We start from the raw sequence: 24,978 nt of genomic DNA, 5'->3' as shown, positions 1-24,978 counted from the left end.
AGTAAACAGTGGTCAGATTTGTTGATGGATAATAAGGAGTTGAAAATATTAAAGCATTTAGTGATGGATATACAGTTGACTCCTGAACAACCCTGGAGTTAGGGGCTGAGACCTTATTATTTTTAAATCCATGTATAACTTTTGATGCCCCAAACTTTCAACTACAAATACCATACTGCTGACCAGAACCTTACTGATGATAACATAAACAGTTGATAGTTGATTAGCACATATTTTGTATATTATATGTATTATATACTGTATTTTTTTTTGAGACAGGGTCTTCCTCTATTGCCCAGGCTGGAGTGCAAATGGAGTGATCATAGCTCACTGAAGCTTCCACATCCCAGGCTCAAGCAATCCTCCTGCCTCAGCCTCCCAAGTAGCTGGGACTACAAACCTGTGCCACCACGCCTGACTAAATTTTGTATTTTTGTATTTTTTGTTTGTTTGTTTTTGTAGAGAAGGGGTCTCCCTATGTTGTCCAGGCTGGTCTTGAAATCCTGCGCTCAAGTGAACCGCCTACGTTGGCCCCTTAAAGTGCTGGGGTTAGAGGCATGAGCCACTGAGCCTAGCCTTATAAACTGCATTCTTACAACACAGTACACTAGAGGGAAGAAAAAGTTATTAAGAAAATCATAAGGGGTTCTCCATCAAACAGAGGGACAGAGAAGAGTGCCCTGGCAGATCAGGACAGTCATTGGTAGAGGATTGCACAGAATAGCTGCAGCAATGTGGAGATAACCCTCAATGTGCAGGTGCAGGAGCCCATGAGAGTGAGAGGCTTAGGCAAGGTGGACATCACCCTGCCTAATGGGTGGCACAGATGTTGGGCATGGAAGCAGAAGGCTTGGATTGGTTTCTGTCCTGCCGCACCATCTGGTTTCCTGGGGGGCTGCTGGGACCACGATCTTTAGAGGGGTGGTCCCATACATGCCACAGTACAAGAATTTTGGGAGGACCCAGAATGCTAATGGCTTCTCTACCCACGCATGTCTGGTGCTACTGGTGGCCAATACACTGCTGGTTTGGAAGGCATTTTGTGCTGCCTCTCCCATGGCAGAGCATACTCATGATCTTGACCTTTTTGCTGATGTTGGAACTCTGTACTATGTCGGCCTGGCAAAGGAACCAAATATAAAACTCCAGCCTTTGCAGACTCCCATTCTCAGCACTTCTGGCACTGGGGCAGTTTCATGAGCTATGTGCACTGTGTCCTGGTCCTCACGAAGGTGACAAGCAGCCTCACTTACCTTGTTCATCCACTCTGCCTGCGGAAACCCCGGACTTCCTGGCCAAGGCCACTCTGAGCGTGCAGGAGCCCTACCAGCAACGCTGGCCACCCATGCACACAGGGCACGAGAATCAAAATGGTGCTCGTGAGGACAAGCGGCGACACCTTCAAGACAGCCACAGCTTCAAGATGCTCCTTCAGTTCTCCGTCTGTTGCAGGTGCTGGTGGACCTGGCCGTCCTGGGGCAGGTGTAGGCCTTCACCCGCCACCCCTAGAAGGCTGAGCCCGTTGCAGCGCCCCCGGCCAGAGCCAAGGCCCTCAGAAGCAGCCAGAGAGGACCAGGAAGTGTGGCACCTGCGCAGGCGCCGGCTGGGACGCTGTTTCCCGGATGCCGGAGGGCGGGCACCGCGTCCCCCGGCAGGCTGACAGGGGTTCTGTGGGGAGAGATGAGATGGCGTCAGGTCGTGAAGTTCTGGATCAGGACCCTGTGGAGGTCTCAGGGCGGGCGGTGGGGGCCACTGTGTTCTCCAACGCAAGCACGCGGAGAATGGATTTTCTTCAGGCCCTGAGGGACAGCGGGCCCTCAGGAACCTTCCCTGATCTTGGTGGATCTGGGCCCCAGCTCCCTGGATCCACCCCAGCCGCATCTCTGGCCTCCTGGTGGGTTGAGGGACTGCGGACCCAGAGTGCGGACCCGGAAGCGAGAAGGAGACCTGGCGTCAGGGGTCCCCCATGTCCCTCGATCTCTACAGCCTTCGGCCTCAGCGCGCCCCTGACTGGACACCCTGGTTGGACTGGCTTGGCCTATGCGCCCCAGCGCGTTAGGCACCCACAGCAGGGCCTGGGTGTTCTCTGCCCCCGGTTAACGTGGAAAGGAGGCCGCAAGGACGCAGTGGTCCGTTTTTCTGGCCAGATTTTCTGGCCAGATTCGGCCTTCAGAGCGGCCACCTCCAGAGACTCGGCCCTGCCACCCTGGCGCCCGCCCGGACGCCTCGCTGCCTTGGGAGACCCTAGTGTAGACACCCCGGTGAAAACGGGCCTGCCCGGGTCCAGGCTGAGCCAGAGTGCGCCCAGGAGTGTTCCAGTCAGAGCCTCCAGTTCTCGAGTCCCAGCGACCCTCGGTCAGACCTGGAAGCCCTCTGGGAGGAGGAGGAGGCCGGGACTGGGCTGCGCGGACACAGCCCCAGACACCTTCCTACGGAGATGGCGGGTGAGTCTCCCCTTGCCGAAACCCCTTTTACTGAGTTTCGTCCACACCGCCGGACATAGCTTTGCAGTCCATCCTTCAGGACAAAGAGAAGGCGTCAGGTCAGGGGAGGGGATGCCGGCTAGGCGCCCCAAGGATCTGCAGGGCCGCGGCTGCTGGGACGCCTTGTCGCACCCTCTGCTGCCCTGGGATCTAGGCCTGAAGCGCCCTCCAGGGCGGTAGGCGGCAGCGCAGGTGCCCCTGCCGTCCTGTGCCCGCTGCGTACCCGGCAGTCTTGGGTCCCACAGTTCAGAAGAGTCTACTGCTTCTGGCGGCTATGGGAGCAGCTGTTCTGACTTGTCTACCCATATTCTGCCTTCCTTCTCGTTTCCAGTTTAACACGAGGTCATATTCGTTCTTACCAGCCCTGTGTTGCCTCCAGCCGGCCCTCAGGCCCCAGGGTTCTAGGTGCTTCTCTGCGGCTCCCATACGGGTCCTCTTTCCTTCTGGAGGGCGGAGGGGCAGCTTCCGTGTAGAAGTTAACGCTGTCAGCGCCAAAACGCTAGGACTTCAGTGGGAAAATGTTCAAAGTTGTTTGTTCCTCCAGAGTTTTTCTCGGGAAAAAAAAAAAACAAAAAAACTCTTGAGTGCTTGAGTGAGGATCTGGCTTAGCTCTTTGACCTGTAAGATGCTTTGAACATCTCAATTTTTATTTCTAATGAAGGGAGGTGTTTGTAGAGGTAATTGCCTGCAAATTAAAATGTCACCAATTTTAGTCACAGTTATGGTGAACGAATGTGCCCCCATGTGGCGAGTTTCAATCTTTGTGGATCCAGGAAAAAAAGAAATCATAAGAATGTGGTAAATATGTGCCTGAATTTTCTGGTTGAAGCTACAAATCTGTCAGTTTCCAGGGTACTTTAAAAGGAAGTCAGTGAGAACTTTGGTAGGGAATAGGGGAGCAAGTACTGTGTCCACGGAATCAACGACATTTAACAGTTGGGAAAATTAACAGGATCCAGCAAAGAATTCTGACAAGTATCTACCAGGGAAGTAAGTTAAAAATCTGAAAAGGAAATGTCCCCAAAATCGTCCCCAAAATCAAGGCAAAAGCAGTTTTTCTAGAAGGATAAAGTGATCAGCTGTTTCAAATACTGGCAGCAGGTTATGCTGAGGACTTAGAATTGATCTTTTTTTTTTTTTTTGCGTTATGAATTTTAGGGGTGATTTTGTTAGGAGTTCGAATTCATGAAAACTACTCAGTGCTACCCTTTTATAGATTACATATTCATGCTTACATTGTTTGAGTCAGATTAATAATATAACTACAATTTTTCTTAAGGAATCCTCCCATTGTTTTATCTGAGATTGAGAAAACCTAACTTCATATTCACACATTTTTTAAAAAAGAAATGCTTAATTTTTTTCTTGAACCCTAGCTTGTAACATACTTATTGATACAGACAATAAATAAGTGTTTTATTTAGCTACAAACAAATTAATATTAAAATGTTATTATGTTATATATAAAACATAATTGCATGTGATGTGATTATTCAATTGAATTTTAGTTGATTCATAACAAAAGTCTTATTTGAAAGAACTGAGAAAATAACAAGAAGATAGATGATAGATAGACCAAAAGTGAGAATTACAGATATTAAATCTTAATACAGTTAATGGGGCTATTATTTAATCCTTAACCCTCATGGTACTTCATGGTATAGAAATTATTTTATAATGATGGTTCAGTGCATTTGTAATCATATGTTTATAGAGAATCATTGAAATTAATTAAAACCAAGATCATTTGATGATAATTTATGTCATTTCTGTTAATATTTTTTATGTAGAAAACCACAGACAGGCTAATTTTGAAAATACATTAAATTTGAATTCTGTATACTAACATTCATTTAGCATAGCACTAAGACTATTTGCTTTTTAAAGTTAATATGTGATGATTACAGATTTATTTTTCCATTAATTTTCAGCTAGGAATACAGAAGATATATTTCGTCCCACATAATCTGCTAACTCTGTAGGAGATTGGTAGGGAAATATGCATGCTACTTACTGTGGCATTTCTGAAAGAACCAGCTTTCATTATTTTCCTAACCAGTCTTCACCTATCAGCTACCACTTTGGCTATATATATATATGTACCACTGACTTCTTTTACATTTAATTGTACTCATGGGAGTCTATTAGTGACTCTAACTTTAATAAGAAATTTCTAATCCACAGTAGTTGTTTTTTTCTGTTTTGTTTGCTTCGTTAATCATATTCAGTATATATAAGCTAATTAAATAAATAAAATTTCTATACAGTAGTTCTAAAGCTTACTATTGTGAAGGAAGTCATTTTGGATTATATCAATATATACTTTTATACATATATACAGAAACAGATATAAAACCCCTACAACAGAAACCAGTAATGTTTTTTAAACTGAGGTATCCAGTTGTACAAATTCTACCTATGTTTATTTTTTCTTTATGATTTATATATATATAGGGAAGTATATTTCATTACCAGCATGATGATGTCAGTGCAATCTAGGAAAAACTAACGTACACACACACACACACACACACACACACTCACACATACGCACAAGATTGATTTGAAATATTTGTTTTGCCATGGTCTCTTTTATTGACTGGCAAGTTTCTCTATATATATGTACACACACACACAAAAAAAAATCTTGAAGGAATCATGTAGGTCTACAAAATTTGCTTTTCTAAATTAGTAATACATGTTCTGCCAATGCAGATGTTTTCATGATGATAAAATAAAATGTAAAAGACTAAAAATCATTACATTGATATAATTTTGTATGAGGCAATAGTAAATAGTCTCCAAATATGACGTTACAAAATGACATATGTGGTACACAAAAAGTAACATTTTAAAAATATACATTGATGAAAGGGGAAAAGTGTACTCAGAAATTTGGAAATTTAGTTTTTTATGGTAACTTATAACAGTAAAACATTTTTTTCAAGTCTAAGTTTTTCAAAAATATTTTCAAGAGATAAAAAGAAAAGCTAAAGTTATAAGATATATACACACACACACATATGTGTGTGTGTGTGTATATATATATATTCTATTGATTAACCCCAGGAGAGATGGAGACAGACAAGTGATTAAGAATGGCATAATTCAAATTTCCAGTAGAAATTGCACATTGTTCTTTTCTGAGGAGAGGGATTGTGATAATATTAATGAAGAAGAAGAAACTTGGCAAAAGGCCCAAGCTCAATCCAAAAAGAACTAAAATTATGTCACATTATCTCTGGGAGAAATGGTAGGTGATGAGTAGACATAGCTTTCTATGATGCATGAGGGAACTGGCTTTTGGTGAGGAAATTAACAATTATCACATTATTAAATAAACACTAAATCTGAAGCCATAACTACACAATTCTATTGAGGAAGAAAATAATTATGCAAATACTTCTGATTTTAAATTTTTTATATAATAAACATACAACTGAAGAAAATAAAATGTTGCATTCAAATGAGCTGTTTTTAATACGGAGAAAATTCAAGCTCATCTAAATAGAAATATTGGTGGGATGAAAAAAATAAGTATGTTGGAGGCTGAAAACTGTTCTCCATATAGGAGTGAAAGACAGAAAAAAAATTTCAATTACATATCTGAGATTAAAAGCAAGAATGAGAAATTTTCCAAATTCGATAAATGCATTGGGGCCAGATGCAAGCATACAGAAAACTGCTGGACATAATTCATCACTAGGGAACCACAGATCAAAAGCACACTGAACTACCACCTCACACCTATTAGGACAGCTACTCTTAAAAAAAAAAAAAAAAAAGTGGGCCAGGCACAGTGGCTCACGCCTGTAATCCCAGCACTTTGGGCGGCTGAGGCGGGCAGATCACAAGGTCAGGAGTTCAAGACCAGCCTGGCCAATATGGTGAAACCCTGTCTCTACTAAAAATACAAAAAAACTAGCCAGGCGTGGTGGTGCACACCTGTTGTCCCAGCTATTCAGAAGGCTGAGGCAGGAGAATCGCTTGAACCCAGGAGGTGGAGGTTGCAATGAGCCAAGATTGCACCACTGCACTCCAGTCTGGGCAATAGAGGGAGACTGTCCCTCAAAAAAAGAAAAAAAAAAGTGCTGATAAGATGTGAAGGAATTGGAAACTTTGTGCACTTTTGCCCATAATATAAACTGGTACAGGTACTATAAAAACAGTTCTTCAAAACATTAAAAATTGAAGACCAAAATGATGCAGCAATTCTACTTCTGGTTATACATGAAACATAATTGAAAATAAGATCTCAAAGTGATATTTACACACCAGTGTTCACAGCAGCAATATTCACAGTAACCAAGATATAAAATCCACCCGAGATCTATCGATGTATGAATGCATAAAATGTGATATACACATACAATGGAATATTATTCAGCCTTAAAAGACGACATTCTAACACATTTGACAACATAGATGAAACTTGAGGACAGTATTCTAAGTGAGGTAAGCCAGTTGCAGAAAGAAAAATAGCTTGTGAGTCCACACATATGAGGCATCTGCAGTAGTTCTTGAGATTACTTGCAACAACAATGTGAATATACTAAACACTACTGAACTCTACACTTTAAAATGACTAAGAAGGTACATTTTATGTTAAGTGTCTTTTACCATATTTTTTTTTAAAAAGAAACAAGTTCCTGGGAAGCTGAGCATGTTGAATAAAACCAATTCTGTTGATCTTAGCGTTTAAAATCCTGGATGGGATATGAAGTATATCTCAGGACATTTTGGGTATTAATACTCTGCTCCCTGTATACACAGTGTATTCCTGAAAGGTTGGCATTTTTTTAAAGTAAATTATAGTCATTTATAAGCACAAATTTCCATGTGAAATTTTGTATATACGCAGTATTGTGTGGATTCTTTTTATGACTTTTACAAAATATTACTATAATGTATAACATTGTAATTTTACATTCCAAGGCTCAAATTTTGAAAATGTTCATATAATGTGTAGATTTGTCCTTTATATGGGAAAGTGTTCCATTAAAATGCTGAGTTTTATATGAACATTAGCTGTTACCATACCTTTATCTTTTAAAAATCTAACAGATAGTAAATCCAAATACATTTATATTATTTTCTATTATATACCATTGAGATAATCTACTTAGATGTTAGAAAAAAACTATTTAGATGTTAGAAAAAAATTGTTACTGATTAGGATTTTGAGTACAGATAATTTTTTGCATTGGAACATGAAATGTTTCCATTGCTGCTGGTCCATTATTTTTCACTTTATGAAACTATATATGCTCTCAGAAAGCTTATAAAAATAACACAAAATAAAATATTGACATATTTATAAATTTAATAAATAATTCTGACTATGAAAGAATCATAAAAATAAAGAGTCCTCCTGGTAAAGCAAATTATTCACATTTGTAATTTCATGCATGTGGTGTGTGACTATTTTAGATAATCTACATAAATATAATTCAAGCTTTGGAGGTTTATTTCTACTTTACACCTAACCATATCAAAGTGGTAAGAAAATCAATAAAATAAGAAACTTGTTTCTCTAATCTGAAGTAGGTTTTATTTTTTATTTTTTATTTCTATTTTTTATTTTTTGCCAAATATTCCAAAGTAAGATAATTAGACCTAAACTGAAAATGTTGCAGGTCATGTTTTCACAAAATGTGACATTTCATGTCATTGTTATGAAAACAGTGGCACCAAATTCAATCTGCACCAATCATATTTTTATTTTAATATTTTAAGCAACATGGTTCTAATCCATCTAAATGAGTACATTTAATTTAGTAAGTCATAAAATATTTCTTAGTCATTAAAACACACAAAATATTTTTTCTGCTAAGTCTTACTAAAACTTATAATATCTAACCTCTTTAAATTATATATACCTTTGGTTTCTGTTTTAAAATTTTTCTCTTAGCTTCAAGTAACTTTATAGTACTTTTTTCTTCCTAGCTAATTCTACTGTTCTTGGAAATAATAGAAAAGGAAGAATTTACCTTTGGAGTGAAAGAGTGCTGAAGCAGGACTGGTAGTTTGGTTAGGGAACATTTTACAAAATCTAGTTTAAAAAATCTGAAGAGTCTGAAGCATTGTCAGCTAGTTATCTCATGTGGTACCTATGCAAATTTCCTTGAGCAGATGTTAGAAAATTCGTGAAATTCTATTCAATATGATCATTCAGGAGTTCAGTCTGGTCTTCGTAAATATAATCCAGCATAAATGGTGCATAGAGCTCCTAGCTGTGCTCCTTATGTGCTGCAGTCAGATCCAACACCCCTTGGGACAAGACATCTGGAACTATATGCCATTGTGTTTGAGTAATCTTTCTCCTGAATACCAGCTTAAAATTGCCCATTATTTCAAGAAATTCAGAAAAGCACAAATACACACAAACAGCTAAAATAAGACATATCTCATATAGTTATATATATATACATGAAATGAAATAATTGCACATATTTGTATATTTGAGTATGACACTAATTCTTTTTATTTCCTGCTACAAAGGTATTCATAAAAAAAATACTTATTGCAGGAATCCAATATATGATATATACTAGCAAATGTTTGGACTATGTTGAAAAATCAATAAACCTCATAATTCATTCATTAAAAAAACAGATTTTTTACAGGTCTGAATTTTTAATGATTTTTCTTTGAGTTTTGCAAAGCTTTGTCTATCAATCAGAAACATTAACCAAATATATCTTAATGTAGAGATATTTTGGTAGACATTACTTGTGATCACTGATATTTCTTTTTTCAGCCTGAGTATATAAATGTCTATACTTCTCAGCACTATTTTAGTTAGCAGGGCCGTAACTAGCAATACTGATATTCTATCGAGAAAAGAGTTTTGTAAAAATGTTTGTTTTAGTGCAATACTGTGACAAAATGAAGTGGCCGTGTTGTCTGAGGTGAATACCTGAAGTTTGTCCAAGGAAATTGTGGACACAGACATGCAAGGAATGAGCCAAAGTATAATAGGTGAATGTCCAGAAGTTTAATAGGTGAAAGAAAGAGGAAAGCTCCCTTGTGCAGAAGAAGGGAACTGGTTCCTGGGTTTGTGGCGAGATACCAATGGTTTTATAGATGAGCTTGAGGAGGTGGTGTCTGATTTACATAAGATACAAAAGATTGGTTGGACCAGGTGTGTCATTTACATAGTGCTCAAGAAGCTGGCCATCCTACCATAATCTTTTACTACATAGATGTGTTTTTTACCTGGCAGATGCCATGTTGTCTGTTCCCTTATTGCACATGTGGAGACAAAGAAAAGGGAAGATGGAGCTTCCATATTGGATATGCCTGGCTGCTAGGTAGCCCTTTTCTATTGGCACAGCTTCCGGCATTCACCTGTGCAAGCTTCCAGATTGCTTATTTATGTCTGCAGCTTGATTTTTTCGGCTGGTTTTTGTTAGAAAAGAAATGATTTGGGAGCTGCTTTTTATTAAAAGAGAAACCTTGCCGAAGACTCTCTTACCCTCACTAACTGCCTAAATAATTTCTTTTTAGCTCCTGTATCAAAAATATATAGTATTTTTATTTTCGGATAAATTTGCAAGTATCATGTATGTCTACTGAACCTAAAGCTTTTGGGATAAATGTTGGAAAACACATTTTATAGGCCATGTTGGTTACTATTGGCTGCATTCGACAAAATATGATAAGCAAGAGATAAGCTTGGGGGCTAAGAGGAAGGCCAATTTTCACACAGAAATGAGAGAGTAAAGATAGGCTAAACATGTAGAGACTTGTTGCATTAGAATACCTGACTGGTTTTAATCCCCAGAAGGTAAAAAATGAAGTATAAGAACTTAAGTAACATTTGAATAAAAAATCTTTAGTATAATGTAGTGCTCGAATGCGAGAATTAATCCAAGGGCTGGAGCCATTAAAATTGCTTGGCCAGGCACGGTGGCTCACACCTATAATCTCAGCACTTTGAGAGACTGAGGAAGATGGATCACTGAGGTCAGGAGTTCGAGACTAGCCTGGCCAAAATGGTGAAATCCCATCTCTACTAAAAATACAAAAAAGTTAGCCAGGCATGGTGACAGGTGCCTGTAACCCCAGCTACTCAGGAGGCTAAGGCAGGAGAATCACTTGAACCTGGGAGGCGGACGTTGCAGTGAGTCGAGGTCGTGCCATTGCACTCCAGCCTGGGCAACAAGGCAACAAGAGCGAAACTCCATTTCAAAAAAAAAAAAAAAAAGAAGAAGAAGGAGGAGGGGAAGGAGGGGGAGGAAGAGGAAGAAGGAGGAGGCGGAGGAGGCGGAGGAGGAGGAGAAGGAGGAGGGGGAGGAAGAGGAAAAGGAAGAAGGAGGAGGCGGAGGAGGAGGAGAAGCAGAAGGAGAAGAAGAAAATTGCTTGATGAATGAAAGTGCTCATGGGAAAGTTTGGGTCACAGGTATTGTATTAGTTTCCTAGGACTGCTGTAACAAAGTACTACAAACTTACAACAAAAATGTATTCCTTCACTGTTCTAGAGGCTAGAAGGTGCTAAGAACGTTGGTTTCTGCTGGAGTCTCTGAAGGGAGAATCTGTTGCATAACTCTCTCCTAGCTCTAGTGATTGACAGCAATCCTTGGCAAGTAGATACATTGCCAATTTCTACCTCCATTTTCACATAGCATTATTGTTTGTCTCTGCATGTCTTTGTCTCTTATAGAAACACCAGAGACTAAATTTGGGGTCAGTCTTAAATCTTAAAACAACTTCTTAACTTACATCTTATTTTTATTTGCAATGTCCCTATTCCCAAATAGGGTCACATACCTGAGATTGGGAAATAAACATCCCTTTTTGGAGTACATGTTTCAACCTATGACAGGTCTAGTCATCTAATTGAAGCCCAGCAGGCTCCAAGTAACTGCCATAAGTTGAGAAAAAGGAACATGGGTTAGAAAGATAAGTAAATTAAGCTGGTAAATAATGTCATATAAAGAGTTTGAGTGTTGTTATTGTTCATGGGGCCCATGAGAAGCAAACAAATTAGAAGCCAACCCCGTTTTCTTTATTCATTTTGTTTTATTTTTTGAGACAAATGTTGTTGTATGTTGAATGGAAATATCTTTTACCCATCAGTATTTCCCTGGAAAATATAAGCTATGAAATCTTACTATACTTAATTATTTTGTCCTTCAGTGTTCCTGCTTTTAAAGTGTAAACAGTAATGATACACATTTCAACTTTCAGAGCACTAAAAAATCTAAAGATGTGGCTAGGCGCAATGGCTTATGCCTGTAATCCCAGCACTTTGGGAGGCCAAGGTGGACGGATCACCTCAGGTCAGGAGTTCAAGACCAGCCTGGTCAAAATTGTGAAACCCCATCTCTACTAAAAATACAAAAATTGACTGGGCCTGGTGCAGGTGCCTGTAATCCCAGCTACTCGGGGGGCTGAGGCAGGAGAATTGCTTGAACCTGGGAGGTGGATTTTGCAGTGAGCCAAGATCGCACCACTGCAGTCCAGCCTGGGCAACAGAGCGAGACTCCATCTCAAAAAAATAAATAAAATAAGTAACAACAAAAAAACTTAAAACATGTGAAGGAAGCCTTAGGATAATGCCTGACAAATAGTAAGATTTTGATAAATGTTGGCCATTCTTGCCATAGTATATTTATAAGTTATACCTATATCTATGTCTACACATTTAAAATTAAAGATGGGATAAATTGTGCAACAAACATACTTGACATCTCAGAGGTTTATCATACTAAAGCTGCTTTCTCACAAAAAAATGTCTGTTTCATGTCAACCAACACTGTAAGGTCACATCTGTGGTATGTATTGGGACTATGCTGTCCTTGAGAGCTGCACTCTTTTCTCAGTCAACTTGGAATCTTGGGTGTCTAAATCTCAAACACTAAAAAGGCCTGTGTTTTTTATGGCAATACATGTGCATTTAGTTACTGCTCTGTAAGAAACCCACTGATTTCTATGTGTTAAAATAACAATGGTCTTACTCAGGATTCTGTAGGTCAGTAGTTTAATCGAGGATTAGTTGGAGATCATTGTTCTAGTGTTGGCTGATTTCAGGTAAGTGTCCTCTTGTGTCGACAGTCTGTTGGATGGGTTGACTTGAGACCAACTTATGTAGGCTGGTATTAGCTGCAATTCTTCATCTCTGCTCCATAAGGCTCTATGATGTTTACCTAAGTTTTTTTTTTATGCCAAAGACAGAGTTCCACCACGTTTCTGTTAGCCAAACAATACTCACTGTATAGGGAAGTAGACATCACCACTTGATAGGAAAAAACTAGAAAGCTGCATTGTAAAAACTTACCACAGAATCTAACTAGGAACAAATATAGACCTCTCTTGAGACAAAAATAAATGGGGAGAAATTAGGACTTCCAACCTAGCTAATAGAATTTCCTGAACTAAGACCTTTTAGAATAAAAAATCATATTTATTTAAAGTCTTTTTTACATCTGGCCCTAATATTTATACAAAATTCTTGTTCTTAAATACAGTATCATTTTTGAATTTAACAATATCACCAAAGTGGCATTTGATGGCATTTTTAAATACTAAATATACTTTAACAAATTAACACCAAAGTAATGGTTTAAAAACAACAAAAATTTATTCATCTTACACTTCTGTAGGTCATAACTCCTAAAATCTAGGTATTGGCAGTGTTGTGTCCCTTCTGGATGCTTTAGGGAACATTCTGCTTTGGCTTTTCCAGAAGAGGCCACCTACATTCCTTGGCTTATGGCCTTTCATCTCTGACCTCTATTTATTTCATCACATCTCTTTCTCTGACTCTGAACCACCTGACTACCTCTTTTAAGAACTTTGTGATTACACTGGGGCACCCAGATAATCCAGGATAAACTTCACATCCAAAGGTCTTAATTTAATCACATTCACAATGTCTCTTTAGCCCTGTAATGGAACATGTTCCCAGGTTTCAGAGATTCATATGTGAACATAAGTGCAGGATTAGAATTCTGTCTACTAAAAATATTGCATTATAGAATTGAGCTTTTAGAAGAGCAGCCTGTGGTGTAGATATTTCTAAGTATCTATGTTTATGGTACATAATACTGCTGCTGTTTTGGGTTATGGTATCTTTCTATACACATAGAAATTGAAAGAAGCCCCATATAGGAATTTATTTTTAATGGTAACATTCATCACTGGCCTTCACCTTAAACATTCTCAGTTATTTTTCTGGAAATGACAAGTTTAACCATGTTAATATTCAAAATAAAAATGATGGATGGTAAAAATTCTAACAATGTAATATAAAGATCAAAATAAGAAATTTAAAATATTTAATGTGACATTTTCTTAACTCCAACTTAAAAGAAAACCCCATTCACAGAAAAAAAAAAGTTGCTTAGTTGCAGTATCTTTCAAAAGTGCTATTATCATTTAAATAAAACTCCTAGAAATGTGTCCTTTAAATTTACCTTTGCTTTTCCAGTATTGATTATAAAACATAAGGTTGTGCAACCAATAACTTCTGGAGTTAAGGAGATTTATTTTTTATAACTTTTGATAACTTTTCCTTCATGTAAAACCTCTGAGGCATTTAGGAATAAAACATGAAATTTCAATAAGTCCCTTTCATATAAGCATTATATGCTTCGTACTACTTTATTAGACAATAATACTGGATTTTGGTAGCTTTGGTTTCTCTCATTCTTGTCAGACTAATAGTTATCAATATTACAGTGTGATTAACCTAAGACAAAACTGAACTAAATTGTTTGTAATGTGTTAGTAAGAGTTATGCCAAAACTTGAACTGAGCAAGCTAAAAAAGATTTATCTATTTGGTGGTAGGAAAGAAAATCAAAGCTTTTCCTTCTTTGGTATTACAACTCAAAACTATGTTTTACATAAAGCAACATCTGAGAGCACAAAGGCAAATAATGTTGTTGTGTGATATGGTTAGGATTTGTGTCCCTGCCCAAATCTCATATAGAATTGTTACCCCTAACATTTGAGGAGGGGCCTGGTGGGAGGTGATTGTATCATGGGGGCAGATTTTCACCTTGCTGTTCTCATGATAGTGAGTGAGTTCTCATGATAGTGAGTGAGTTCTCATGAGAGCTGTTTGTTTAAAACTGTGTAGCACCTCCCCCTTCACCTCTTCCTTCTGCTCCAGCCATATAGGATGTGCCTGCTTCCCCTTTGCCTTCTACCATGATTGTAAGTTTCCTGAGTCCTCCCCAACCATGCTTGCAGTAAAGCCTGCATAACCATAATCCAATTAAACCTATTTTCTTTATAAATTACCCAGTCTCAGGTAGTTTTTTATAGCAGTTTGAAAATGGACTAATATAGAAAATTGGTATAGAGGAGTGGAGCATGCTATATAAAGATACCTGAAAATGTGGAAGCAACTTTGATATTAGATGATGGGCAGAGGTTGGAACAGTTTGGAGGGATCAGAAGAAGACAGGAATATAAGGGTAAGTTTGGAACGTCCTAGAGATTTGTTAAACTGTTGTAACCAATATGCTGATAGTAATATGAGTAATGAAGTCCAGGCTTGAGGCAGCCTCAGTTGGAAATGAGGAACTTATTGGGAATGAGAGAAAAGGTAACTTTTGTTATGCCTTAGCAAAGAAGTTGAAGGCATTGTGGCCCTGCCCTAGGGATCTGTGGAACTTTGATTTTGAAAGAGATGATTTAGGGTATCTGGCAGAAGAAATTGTTACGCAGCAAAGAGTTCAAGATATGTCCTGGCTGCTTCTTACAGTGTATGCTCATATGCCTGAGCAAAGAGATGATCTGAAACTATAATATATATTTAAAAGGGAAACAGAGGATAAAAGTTTGGAAAATTTGCAGCCTGACCATATGTTAGAAAATAAAAACCTACTTTCTGGAGAGGAATTCTAGCTGGTTGCAGAAATTTGCAAAAGTAAAGAGGAGCCCCATATGTTAATAGCCAAGACAATGGGGAAATGCCTTGAAGGCATTTCAGAGACCTTCAGCGTAGCCCCTCCCATCGCAAGCCTGGAGGCCTAGGAGGGAAGAATGGTTTCAAGGGCCGGGCCCAGGGTCCTGCTGCCCTGTGGAACCTAGGGACACTACTCCCTGCATGTCAGCCACTCCAGCTTCAGCCTTGGCTAAAAGAGCCCCAGATATATTTCAGACTGCTGCTCCAGAGTGGGAAAGCCCTAAGCCTTGGCAACTTCCATTTGATATTAAGCCTGTGTGTGCACAGAGGGCAAGAGTTGAACCTTGAAAGCCTCCACCTAGATTTCAGAGGATGTATGGGAATGCCTAGATGTCCAGGCAGAAGTCTGCTGAAGGAGTGGAGCCCCATGGAGAACCTCAACTGGGACAGTGCAGAGGGGATATGTGGGGTGTGAGTCCCCACACAGAGCCCCCACTGGGGCATCATCTATTGGAGCTGTGAGAAGAGAGCCACCATCCTCCTGATCCCAGAATGGTAGATCCATTGAAAGCTTGCATTGTGCACCTGGAAAAGCCACATACACTGAATGCAAGCCCATGAAAATAGCTGAAGGGGCTGTACCCTGCAGGGCCACAGGGATAGAGATACCCAAAGCCTTGAGAGCCCACTGTTTACATCACTGAGGCCTGAATGTAAGACATGGATTCAAGGGAGATTACTTTGGAGCTTCAAGGTTTAATAACTGCCCTGCTGGGTTTCAGACTTGCATGGGGCCTGTAGCTTCTTTGTTTTGGCAGATTTCTCCCTTTGGAAATGGGTGTATTTACCCAATGCCTGTATCCCCATTGTGTCTTGGAAGTAACTAACTTGTTTTTGATGTTACAGGCTCCTAGGCAGAAGGGACTTGCCATGTCTCAGATAAGACTTTGGACTGTGGGATTTTGAGTAAATGCTGAAATGAGTTAAAATTTGGGGGGACTGTTTAGAAGGGAAGATTGTATTTTGCAATGTGAGAAACACATGAGATCTGGGAGGGGCCAGGGCAGAACAATATGGTTTGAATTTGTGTCCCCATACAAATCTCATGTCAAATTGTAAACCCCAATGTTTAACATTAGATCATGGGTGAATCCCCTGTCACTTTCTTGTGGCAGTGAGTGAGTTCTCATGAGATACTGTTGTTTAAATGTGTGCTTCTTCCTCCTGCCCCAGCCATGTGGGATGCACCTGCTTCCCCTTCATCTTCCACAATGATTTTAAGTTTTCTGAGTCCTCCCCAACCATGCTTTCTGTACTGCCTGGAACTGGGTGCCAATTAACTGACCCCTCATTTTTTTAATAAATTACTCAGTCTCAATTAGCTCTTTATAGCAATGTGAGAACAGACTAATACAGTGTGCTTTTTAAATATAAGGATTGTTTTATAAATGTCATTTTATTTATTTGTATCAAGGACTACTTAAAATAATAGACTAAACATTTTAACCAATGAATAATTTCAGATTATTTCTTGCTGTTCTTTCTCTTGAATGAAGGTAATTTACTCTACTCTGATAGGGCCTATTATTTATCAAGATATGTAACACACAGGACATTGTTCATTGTCTTTATTTCTTTAGATATCACTTTTCCTGAAAAATAAGTTAGGCATGTGGAAATTTTAGCATAAAAACAATATTAAAATATACTACCAAGAAAATCATACTATCTTACCTGTAGTAAGAAAAATCTTTTACATATAAAACATTTGATCTGGTAAAATTTAGGTGATGATTTGCATGTAAATGTCCTATTTATCATATGGATGATGGAGAATATGTAAAATATCCTGGGGGCACAGTATAGGATACTATAAAGCAGTTTGAAGCAATATATCAGATATATACAGAACAATATGAATAAATATATGTATATATGTATGTGTGTGTGTATATTTATATGTGGTACTGAGGAAAAAGCAAATAATGGAATAAGATATATAAAATAGTTTACATGAAAATTAATTTGTAAACACACAAAAGAGTATTAAATTTATTGTTAAAATATATAAAATAAATGAACATACATCAAACCTCTAGGAATAGCGGTCTTTAGGTTGTAGGGAATTGGGAGTAAAAATAAACAAACTAAAATAAAAAGACAATAAACAATAAATAAATGAATATAAATAAATGACTAAAACAACAGAAGTGTCTTGCATAGACCAGTGCAGATTAAACACAATTTGTCCCCTTAAAGTCCATCCATGGCTCTTAGTCAAATATTGGTGCAATAATAATATGTGACTAACAATTTATAAAATCTCAATGGCTTACAAAAGTAAACAATCATTTGGCCTGTGGTTTTGCAGGTGAGATAGAGCAGCTTAATTTCAAGCTATTGTTAAACTTCAGGTGTCTTCCCATTCTCCGTGGTCCAAAAATGACCCAAGGTGTGGTTTTTTAATAGCAAATAATAGAAGCACAAGTGTGCAGACAAAATCTCCAAGCAAATTTAAAGGCTTTGTTCTCATTTATTCACTACTATTTGATTTGTCAAATCATGTCACATGGCCTGGCTCAATGTGTCAACCTGAGTCTGTCAGTGATGTATATTTTACATCTACTGGGGCAGTATTATGTTACATGGTAAAGATTATATGTACGATATATATAGCACACACATACACACACACATATGTGTGTCACTGTTTCCCAGAAACAGTGTATATGTGTATTACTGTTTCTCAGAGTTGACAAATGGAAAACTGAGAACAATAATTTTATTTTTCACAGGATGCATATACCCTGATACCACAATTGAAAACAAACATATTTATACAAAGTTATAAAAAAGGAAGAAATAATAATATTCAAAGAATTTCAAAAATGAACACGACAAAATATACTTTTAAATGGGGCTTCTTCTGTTTGAAGCCCTTTTCTGATGTTTGTTTACTTTTATGGTAAAGGCAATTGCCTCTTTCATTTGATTATTTTTCTTTCTCTTTAAGCAAGCACTGTAGTTTCTCTCTTTTAAATTATTTTTTCAGGTTGCACACATCACCAAAAGGGCTTTCCAAATTATGGACCTCTTTCCTGTGTCATAATCTGAGACTTCCCATCCTTCATTTATAAGGAATAACAACAAAATCTATAAAAAGGACACAAGAGCTCACATAATGTGTTAATTAGTGTGTATTAGTGTGTGTGTGTTTAAAAAAGCAAATAAGCAACATATAGTAATAACTGGTTATTCACTCACTTAAAGCAACATATTTGATAACATTTTCCACTATTATACACTTTTTAGAGATCTCCAAGTACTTATTATCTGTCCAGTAATATTGTGATTCTTTAAGGCATTAGAGAATGTACTACAATTGATAGTTTTACCTAATTTCATGTGAAATATTTTATTTCTAGCTTCTTGGGGTTTCCTCTGTGAACATTCCTACCCTTTTATGGAAAGGCTACTTTCCTAATTTTGCCATGTTTTCCATTATTTCCTTAAAAATACTTTTAGTATTTTTCATTTGAATTATGCTCTTGGTTTTTCTTATAAGTCCTTTAAGGTGGCTTTTTAAAGTTCATAAGTTCTGCACAATATTATTTGACTCCTTATGAATTATATCTTATACAACAAACCTCCACACACAGACACACATGTATTCATGTACATTCACAGACAAATGGATATTTTAAAACAGTAAAATATTTCATTACATAGTCACAACTTGATCTCTGCCTGTCTACTTTCTTTATTCAATCCACTGTTGAAGGGCACTTAAGTTGATTCTATGACTTTACTGTTATAAATAGTGCTGCCATAAATGTACAAGTGCACGTTTCTTTTTGATAAGATGATTTTTTTTCCTTTCATAGATACACAGGATTCAAATTGCTGTGTTGACTGATAATTCTATTTTTAGTTCTTTGAGAAATGTCCACACAGTTCTCCAAAGAGATTGTACTAATTTATGTTATGAACCAACAATGTATGACTGTTCCCTTTTCTTTGTATCCTCACCAACACTTGTAATTTTTTGACACTTAAATAATAGCTAATATGACTGGCATAAGATGGTATCTTACTGTGGCTTCAATCTACATTTCTCTGATGATTAGTTATGTTGAGCATTTTTTGTGTGTTTGTTGGCCGCTTGTATGTCTTCCTTTGAGAATCTCTGTTCATGTCCTTTGCTCAATTTTTAATGAGGTTATTTGTTGTTTCTTGTTGAATTGTTTGAGTTCCTTATAGATTCTGGCTATTCGATCTTGGTCAGATTCATAATGTGCAAATTCTCTCATTCTGTAAATTGCTTATTTACTTTATTTATTTATTTATTTTGCTTTGCAGAATCTCTTTAGTTTAAGTCCCATTTGTCCATTTTTGTTTTTGTTACATTTGCTTTTGAGGTCCTAGTCATAAATTATTTGCCTTGGCCAATATCCAGAGCAGTTGTTCCTAGATTTTCTTCTATTACAGTTTTAGGTCTTACATATAAGTCTTTATTATGTCTTGAGTGAATTTTTATCTATGGTGAGACATAGGGTCCACTTTCTTCTCCTGCATACAGCTAGCCAATTATCCCAGCATTGTTTATTGAACAGGGTGTCCTTTTCTCATTGTTTATTTGTGTAAACTTTGTCAAATATCAGTTGGTTGTAGGTATGTGGCTTTATTTCTAGGCTCTCTATTCTGTTCTATTGACTTTTGTGTCTATTTTTGTACTGGTATCATTCTGTTTTGGTTACTATAACCTTGTGGTATAGTTTGAACTCAGGTAACAGTGATGCCTCCAGCTTTGTTCTATTTTGCTTAGGATTCTTTTGGCTATTTGAGTTCTTTTTTGGTTCCATATGAACTTTAGAAAATTTTTTTTCTAATTCTTTGAAAAATGATGGTGGCAATTTGACAGGAATTCTGTTGAATCTCTAGATTACTTTAGGCAGTATGGTTGCTTTAATGAGATTTATTTTCCAGTCTATGAGCATGGGATATCTTTCTATTTGTTTGTGTCATCTGTGATTTCTTTCATCAGTGTTTTATGGTTCTTCTTGTAGAGGTCTTTTACCTCCTTGGTTATATGTATGCCTAGATTTTTTTGTTTGTTTTTGCGTTTGACTATTTTAAATGGGATTGAATTTTTTACTTGTCGCCAGCTTGAGTGGCAAACAGATAAAAATGCAACTTATTATTGTATGTTAGTTTTGTATTCTGAAACTTCGCTGAGGATTTTTATTAAGTCTTAGAGTCTTTGGAAGAATCTTTAGGGTTTTCTAGGTATGAGATGTCATCAGTAAACAGAAATAATGTGACTACATCTTTTCCAATTTGGATGTCTTTTGTTTTCTTTTCTTGCCTGATTGCTCTGGCTAGGACTTCCAGTGCAATGTTAAATAGGAAAGGAGAAAGTGGGCACCTTTGTCTTGTCCCAGTTCTTAGAGGAACTGGGACAATGTAATTTAATTTTATAAAAGTTAAACAGAACATTTAAATTAGTTGAAAAATAAATAGTATGTGATTATAAGGAAGTTTTGTGAATTTCACTGCAAATAAATTAATAATTAAGCACATTTTAAATGTGGGTGCTTGTTGAATATCTGCTTTTGTTGTATGTTGTGATCAAACATGATTTGTTTGCTTAGAAGCTTTTTATTAAGTCGTTAGGATGACATAGCTAAGGAAACAAACAGAGCTTCTATTTTCAGGCAGCTTCCTCTCTGGCTCAGAGCAGGTGCTTTCATTGCTTTTATACTTCTCCTATGGGTGAGTTCTTCCAGCTCCTGGGGAGGTGGTAATGTGCATCAGTTTCATCAATACCAGCTTCAATCCAAGGAATGTCATTCTGAAAATAGCAGGAAACACAAAAACCATCTGCATTTAAGTACTTGACATTTTGGTGAAATACAACAGCTATACCAAAAACTACAACTGTTTGACTGGAATTCATTTGATTATTTTTTTTTCTATTTTTATGGGGCAAAGTTTCAAAGAAAGCACAGTTACTGTTTAATGAAAACAGCAGGCAATGCATTGCACAGAGAACTGCTCTTCTATTCCCATTTGAGACACCTGAATTTTAAAAACTCAATTCCTCCTTCAAAATCATCATACTTTTTATTCATATTATAAACATTCAGGTTACCAACTGTTTGAAGAATTGAATGAGATTTTCAATTTGAAATTGACATAAGAATCTTTTTTGTTCCAACTGGGAAAAGGAATTCAGCTTGGTGCTTATGAATTTTTATATACAATGTAATAGCTTTTTTAAAGAAGACAAAAAATTCATAATACTACTTTTCCCTCCTTTTTTTCTTTTTTCTTCCCTCCTTTCCATGATCATACTCTTTTCCTTGTTTTCTCTCTTTTTTCCTCCCCCTCCAACTGGCTTGTCTCCAATAGTATTCGGTCATTTCATTGCATCATAACTAGTTGATTCTATCATTCATTCTCTGTATATTCATTCACTGCATATTTGCATTGAGGGCCTAATATGTACCTCTCTCCATTATATGTGCTGTGGATAATATCCGAAAGTCTTTGTACTCATGCAGCTTACCTTCAAGTAAGAGAAAATTATATTAAGTTAAATCAGAAATTTAAGCTGTTTTCTTTACATGAATTACAATTTTTTCCTTAATAATTTATATTTTTATAAAACATTTGCATGCATATATCATATATTTTCCTCACCATCACTACCTATTTCTAATTTTGAATTAAAAAAATTCAGCATTATAAATGCAACACAAATTTATACATATTTCCTACCACAATGAAATAGAAGGTATATTGCATGGAATTTAGGAAATATATCTGAATTCAGCAGGTCTAAAGCTTCTAAATCAACATAGAAATCTGAAAGTCATTGGTCTTCTGACCAAACACCAGACCAATGGGCTAGATCCTGAGAAAATGTGGTTCCTTAATGATTTGCTTTATATAAAATTTATTGTCAATCCTCTTATTTTCCTTCTCTCTCTTCCTTTGAAAAGATGTGCATTTGTGTATTACTTCGTTCTCATGCTGCTATGAAGAAATACCCAAGGCAGGGTAATTTATAAAGAAGAGACGTTAAATTGACTCACAGTTCCACATAGCTGGAAAAGCCTCAGGAAACTTAACAATCATGGCAGAAGACTTCACTTCACAGGGTAGCAGGAGAGAGAATGAGTGCAGAGCAAAGGGGAAAGCACCTTATAAAACCATCAGATCTCCTGAGAACTCATTATCACAGGAACAACATTGGGGAAACCACCCTCATGATTCAGTTATCTCCACCTGCTCCTGCCCTTGACATGTGAGGATTATTACAATTCAAGGTGAGATTTGGGTGGGGACACAGAGCAAAACCATATTATCCTGCACCTAGCTCCTCCCAAACTTCATGTCCTCACATTTCAAAAGACAATCATGCCCTTACAAAAGTCCCCCAAAGTCTCAATTCATTCTAGTATTAACCCAAAAGTCCAAGTCCAAAGTCTTATCTAAGACAAGGCAAGTCCCTTTCACCTATGAGCCTGTAAAATCAAAAGCAAGTTACTTACTTCCTAGATACAATGGCATATCTAGTCTCTGCAGCTTTTTCACTTGCGCAGTGCAAGCTGTCAGTGGATCTACCATTCTGGGGCCTGGAGGACAGTGGCCCTCTTCTCACAGCTCCATTAGGCAGTGTCCCAATGGGGACACTGTGTAGGGGCTTCAACCCCACATTTCCCTTCTGCACTGCCCTAGAAGAAGTGTTCCATGAGCTCTCTGCCCGCCAGCAAACTTTTGCCTGGACATCCAGGTGTTTCCAAACATCCTCTGAAATGTAGGCAGAGGTTCCCCAACCTCAATTCTTGACTTCTGTGGACCTGCAGGCCCAACACCATATGGAAGCCACCACGGCTTAGGGCTTGCACTCCCTGAAGCAATGGCCTGAGCTGTACCTTGGCCCCTTTTAATCACAGCTCAATCTGAAGCAGCTCGGACACAGGGCACCATGTCCCAAGGCTGCAGGCTGGCCCTAGGTCCAGCCCACGAAACCATGTTTTCCTCCTAGGACTCCAAGCCTGTGATGGGAGGCCTGCCATGAAGGTCTCTGACATGCCCCAAAGACATTTTCTCCATTGTCTTGGTGATTAACAGTTGGTTCCTCATTACTTATGCAAATTTCTGCCAAGGGCTTGAATTTCTTCCAAGAAAATGGGTTTTTCTTTTCTATTGCATCATCAATGTGTACATTTTCCAAACTTGTATGCTCTGCTTCCTCTTGAATGCTTTGTTACTTAGAAATTTCTTCCACTAGATATCGTAAATCATCTCTCTCAAGTTCAAAGTTCCACAGATCTTTAGGGCAGTGGCAGAATACTTCCAGTCTTTTTGCTAAAGCATATCAAGAGTCATCTTTATTCAACTTCCCAACAAGTTTCTCATTTCCATCTGAGACCACTTCAGCCAGGACTTCATTGTCCATATCACTATCAGCATTTTGGTCAAAGCCATTCAACAAGTCTTTAGGAAGTTTCAAACTTTCCCTCATCTTCCTGTATTTTGGGCCCTCCGTGTCTCTAGGAAATTACAAACTTTCCACATGTTTCTGTCTTCTGAGCTCTCCAAACTGTTCCAGCCTCTGCTTGTTACCCAGTTCCAAGGTCGCTTTCACATTTTTGGATATCTTTACAGCAGCACCCCACTACTCCCAGTACCAATTTACTGTATTAGATCATTCTCATGCTGCTATAAAGCAATATTCAAGACTAGGTAATTTATAAAGAAAAGAGGTTTGATTGCTCACAGTTTGCATGGCTGGGGAGTCCTCAGGAAACTTACAATCATAGAGGAAGATACCTCTTCACAGGGCAGCAGGAGAGAGAAGTGCAGAGCAAAGTGGGGAAAAGCCCCTTATAAAACCATCAGATCTCAGGAGAACTCATTATCATGAGAACAACATGGGGGAAATTGCCCCCATGATTCAATTATCTCCACCTGGTTCCACCCTTGATATCTGGGGATTATTACAATTCAAGGTAAGTGTTGGGTGTCTGGAGCATAAATATATTTTTCTCCTCCACAGAAAGCCCGAGACAACTTTTAATGTCATTTAATTTAAATGTAAAACAAAATTGTTGGTATAAATTGCATGCTTCCTATCAACATATATATGTATATATACTGTATATATACTGTATATACTGTATTAATACCGCTCTGCAATAACTTAGTCCCTTTTCATGTATACAATTACACGTTTATTTAATAAATATAAAAACAATGGAATAAAAATATATTTATACATTTCAAGTCATCAGAAAAAAGAAACATAGCAAGAATAATTCTAATAGTGGAGTACAAAAGAAGAAATATAAATTTAACAGAAAGAAAGCAGAACACCTAAAAGCAGAAATTTAATTAAAATAATAGACCTCATAACCGAGACAAAAGCACTTTGGTTAAAATATTTTTATGAAGGCCTTTGACAATCTTTATGAAGGTGTTTGGGGATTTTTTTTTTTTCCTTCTCTTTAATTTTAGTAGACTGGGGTTTCTGTAAATTATTCTGTCAAATTATCCTCTTTAAAAAAAAGAATAGTCTAACACATTAGATCTTCTAATAAATGGAAAAATACTCATTCAGTATGAA

At 37.6% G+C, this 24,978-nt stretch overlaps 1 protein-coding gene and 1 long non-coding RNA gene across 5 annotated transcripts in view; one reads left to right on the top strand and one right to left on the bottom strand.

Annotated features, from left to right (window-relative positions):
• Positions 1-2,927, bottom strand: part of LOC129143986 (uncharacterized) — a 186,415-nt gene extending 183,488 nt beyond the window's left edge. The window contains exons 1-2 of the long non-coding RNA XR_008548026.1: positions 2,843-2,927; positions 1,254-1,668 (exon numbers count right to left, since the gene is read on the bottom strand). This is a non-coding gene — a long non-coding RNA (uncharacterized LOC129143986). The remainder of the gene's footprint in view (positions 1-1,253; positions 1,669-2,842) is intronic.
• Positions 1,597-24,978, top strand: part of LOC129143984 (uncharacterized) — a 320,066-nt gene continuing 296,684 nt past the window's right edge. Inside the window, exon 1 of one of the 4 annotated variants that reach the window (XM_054684433.2) lies at positions 1,597-2,444. In XM_054684433.2, the coding sequence (XP_054540408.1) occupies positions 1,623-2,444 (822 nt within the window). In that variant the 5' untranslated portion in view covers positions 1,597-1,622. The remainder of the gene's footprint in view (positions 2,445-24,978) is intronic. The other 3 variants (XM_054684432.2, XR_010157268.1, XR_010157267.1) reach the window with 3 other exon arrangements.

Source organism: Pan troglodytes, chromosome 4 (assembly GCF_028858775.2).
Source record: "Pan troglodytes isolate AG18354 chromosome 4, NHGRI_mPanTro3-v2.0_pri, whole genome shotgun sequence".
Taxonomy (NCBI): Eukaryota; Metazoa; Chordata; class Mammalia; order Primates; family Hominidae; genus Pan; species Pan troglodytes.
The sequence above is the reverse complement of the archived record's forward strand: the minus strand, read 5'-3'. Positions and strand labels throughout refer to the sequence as shown.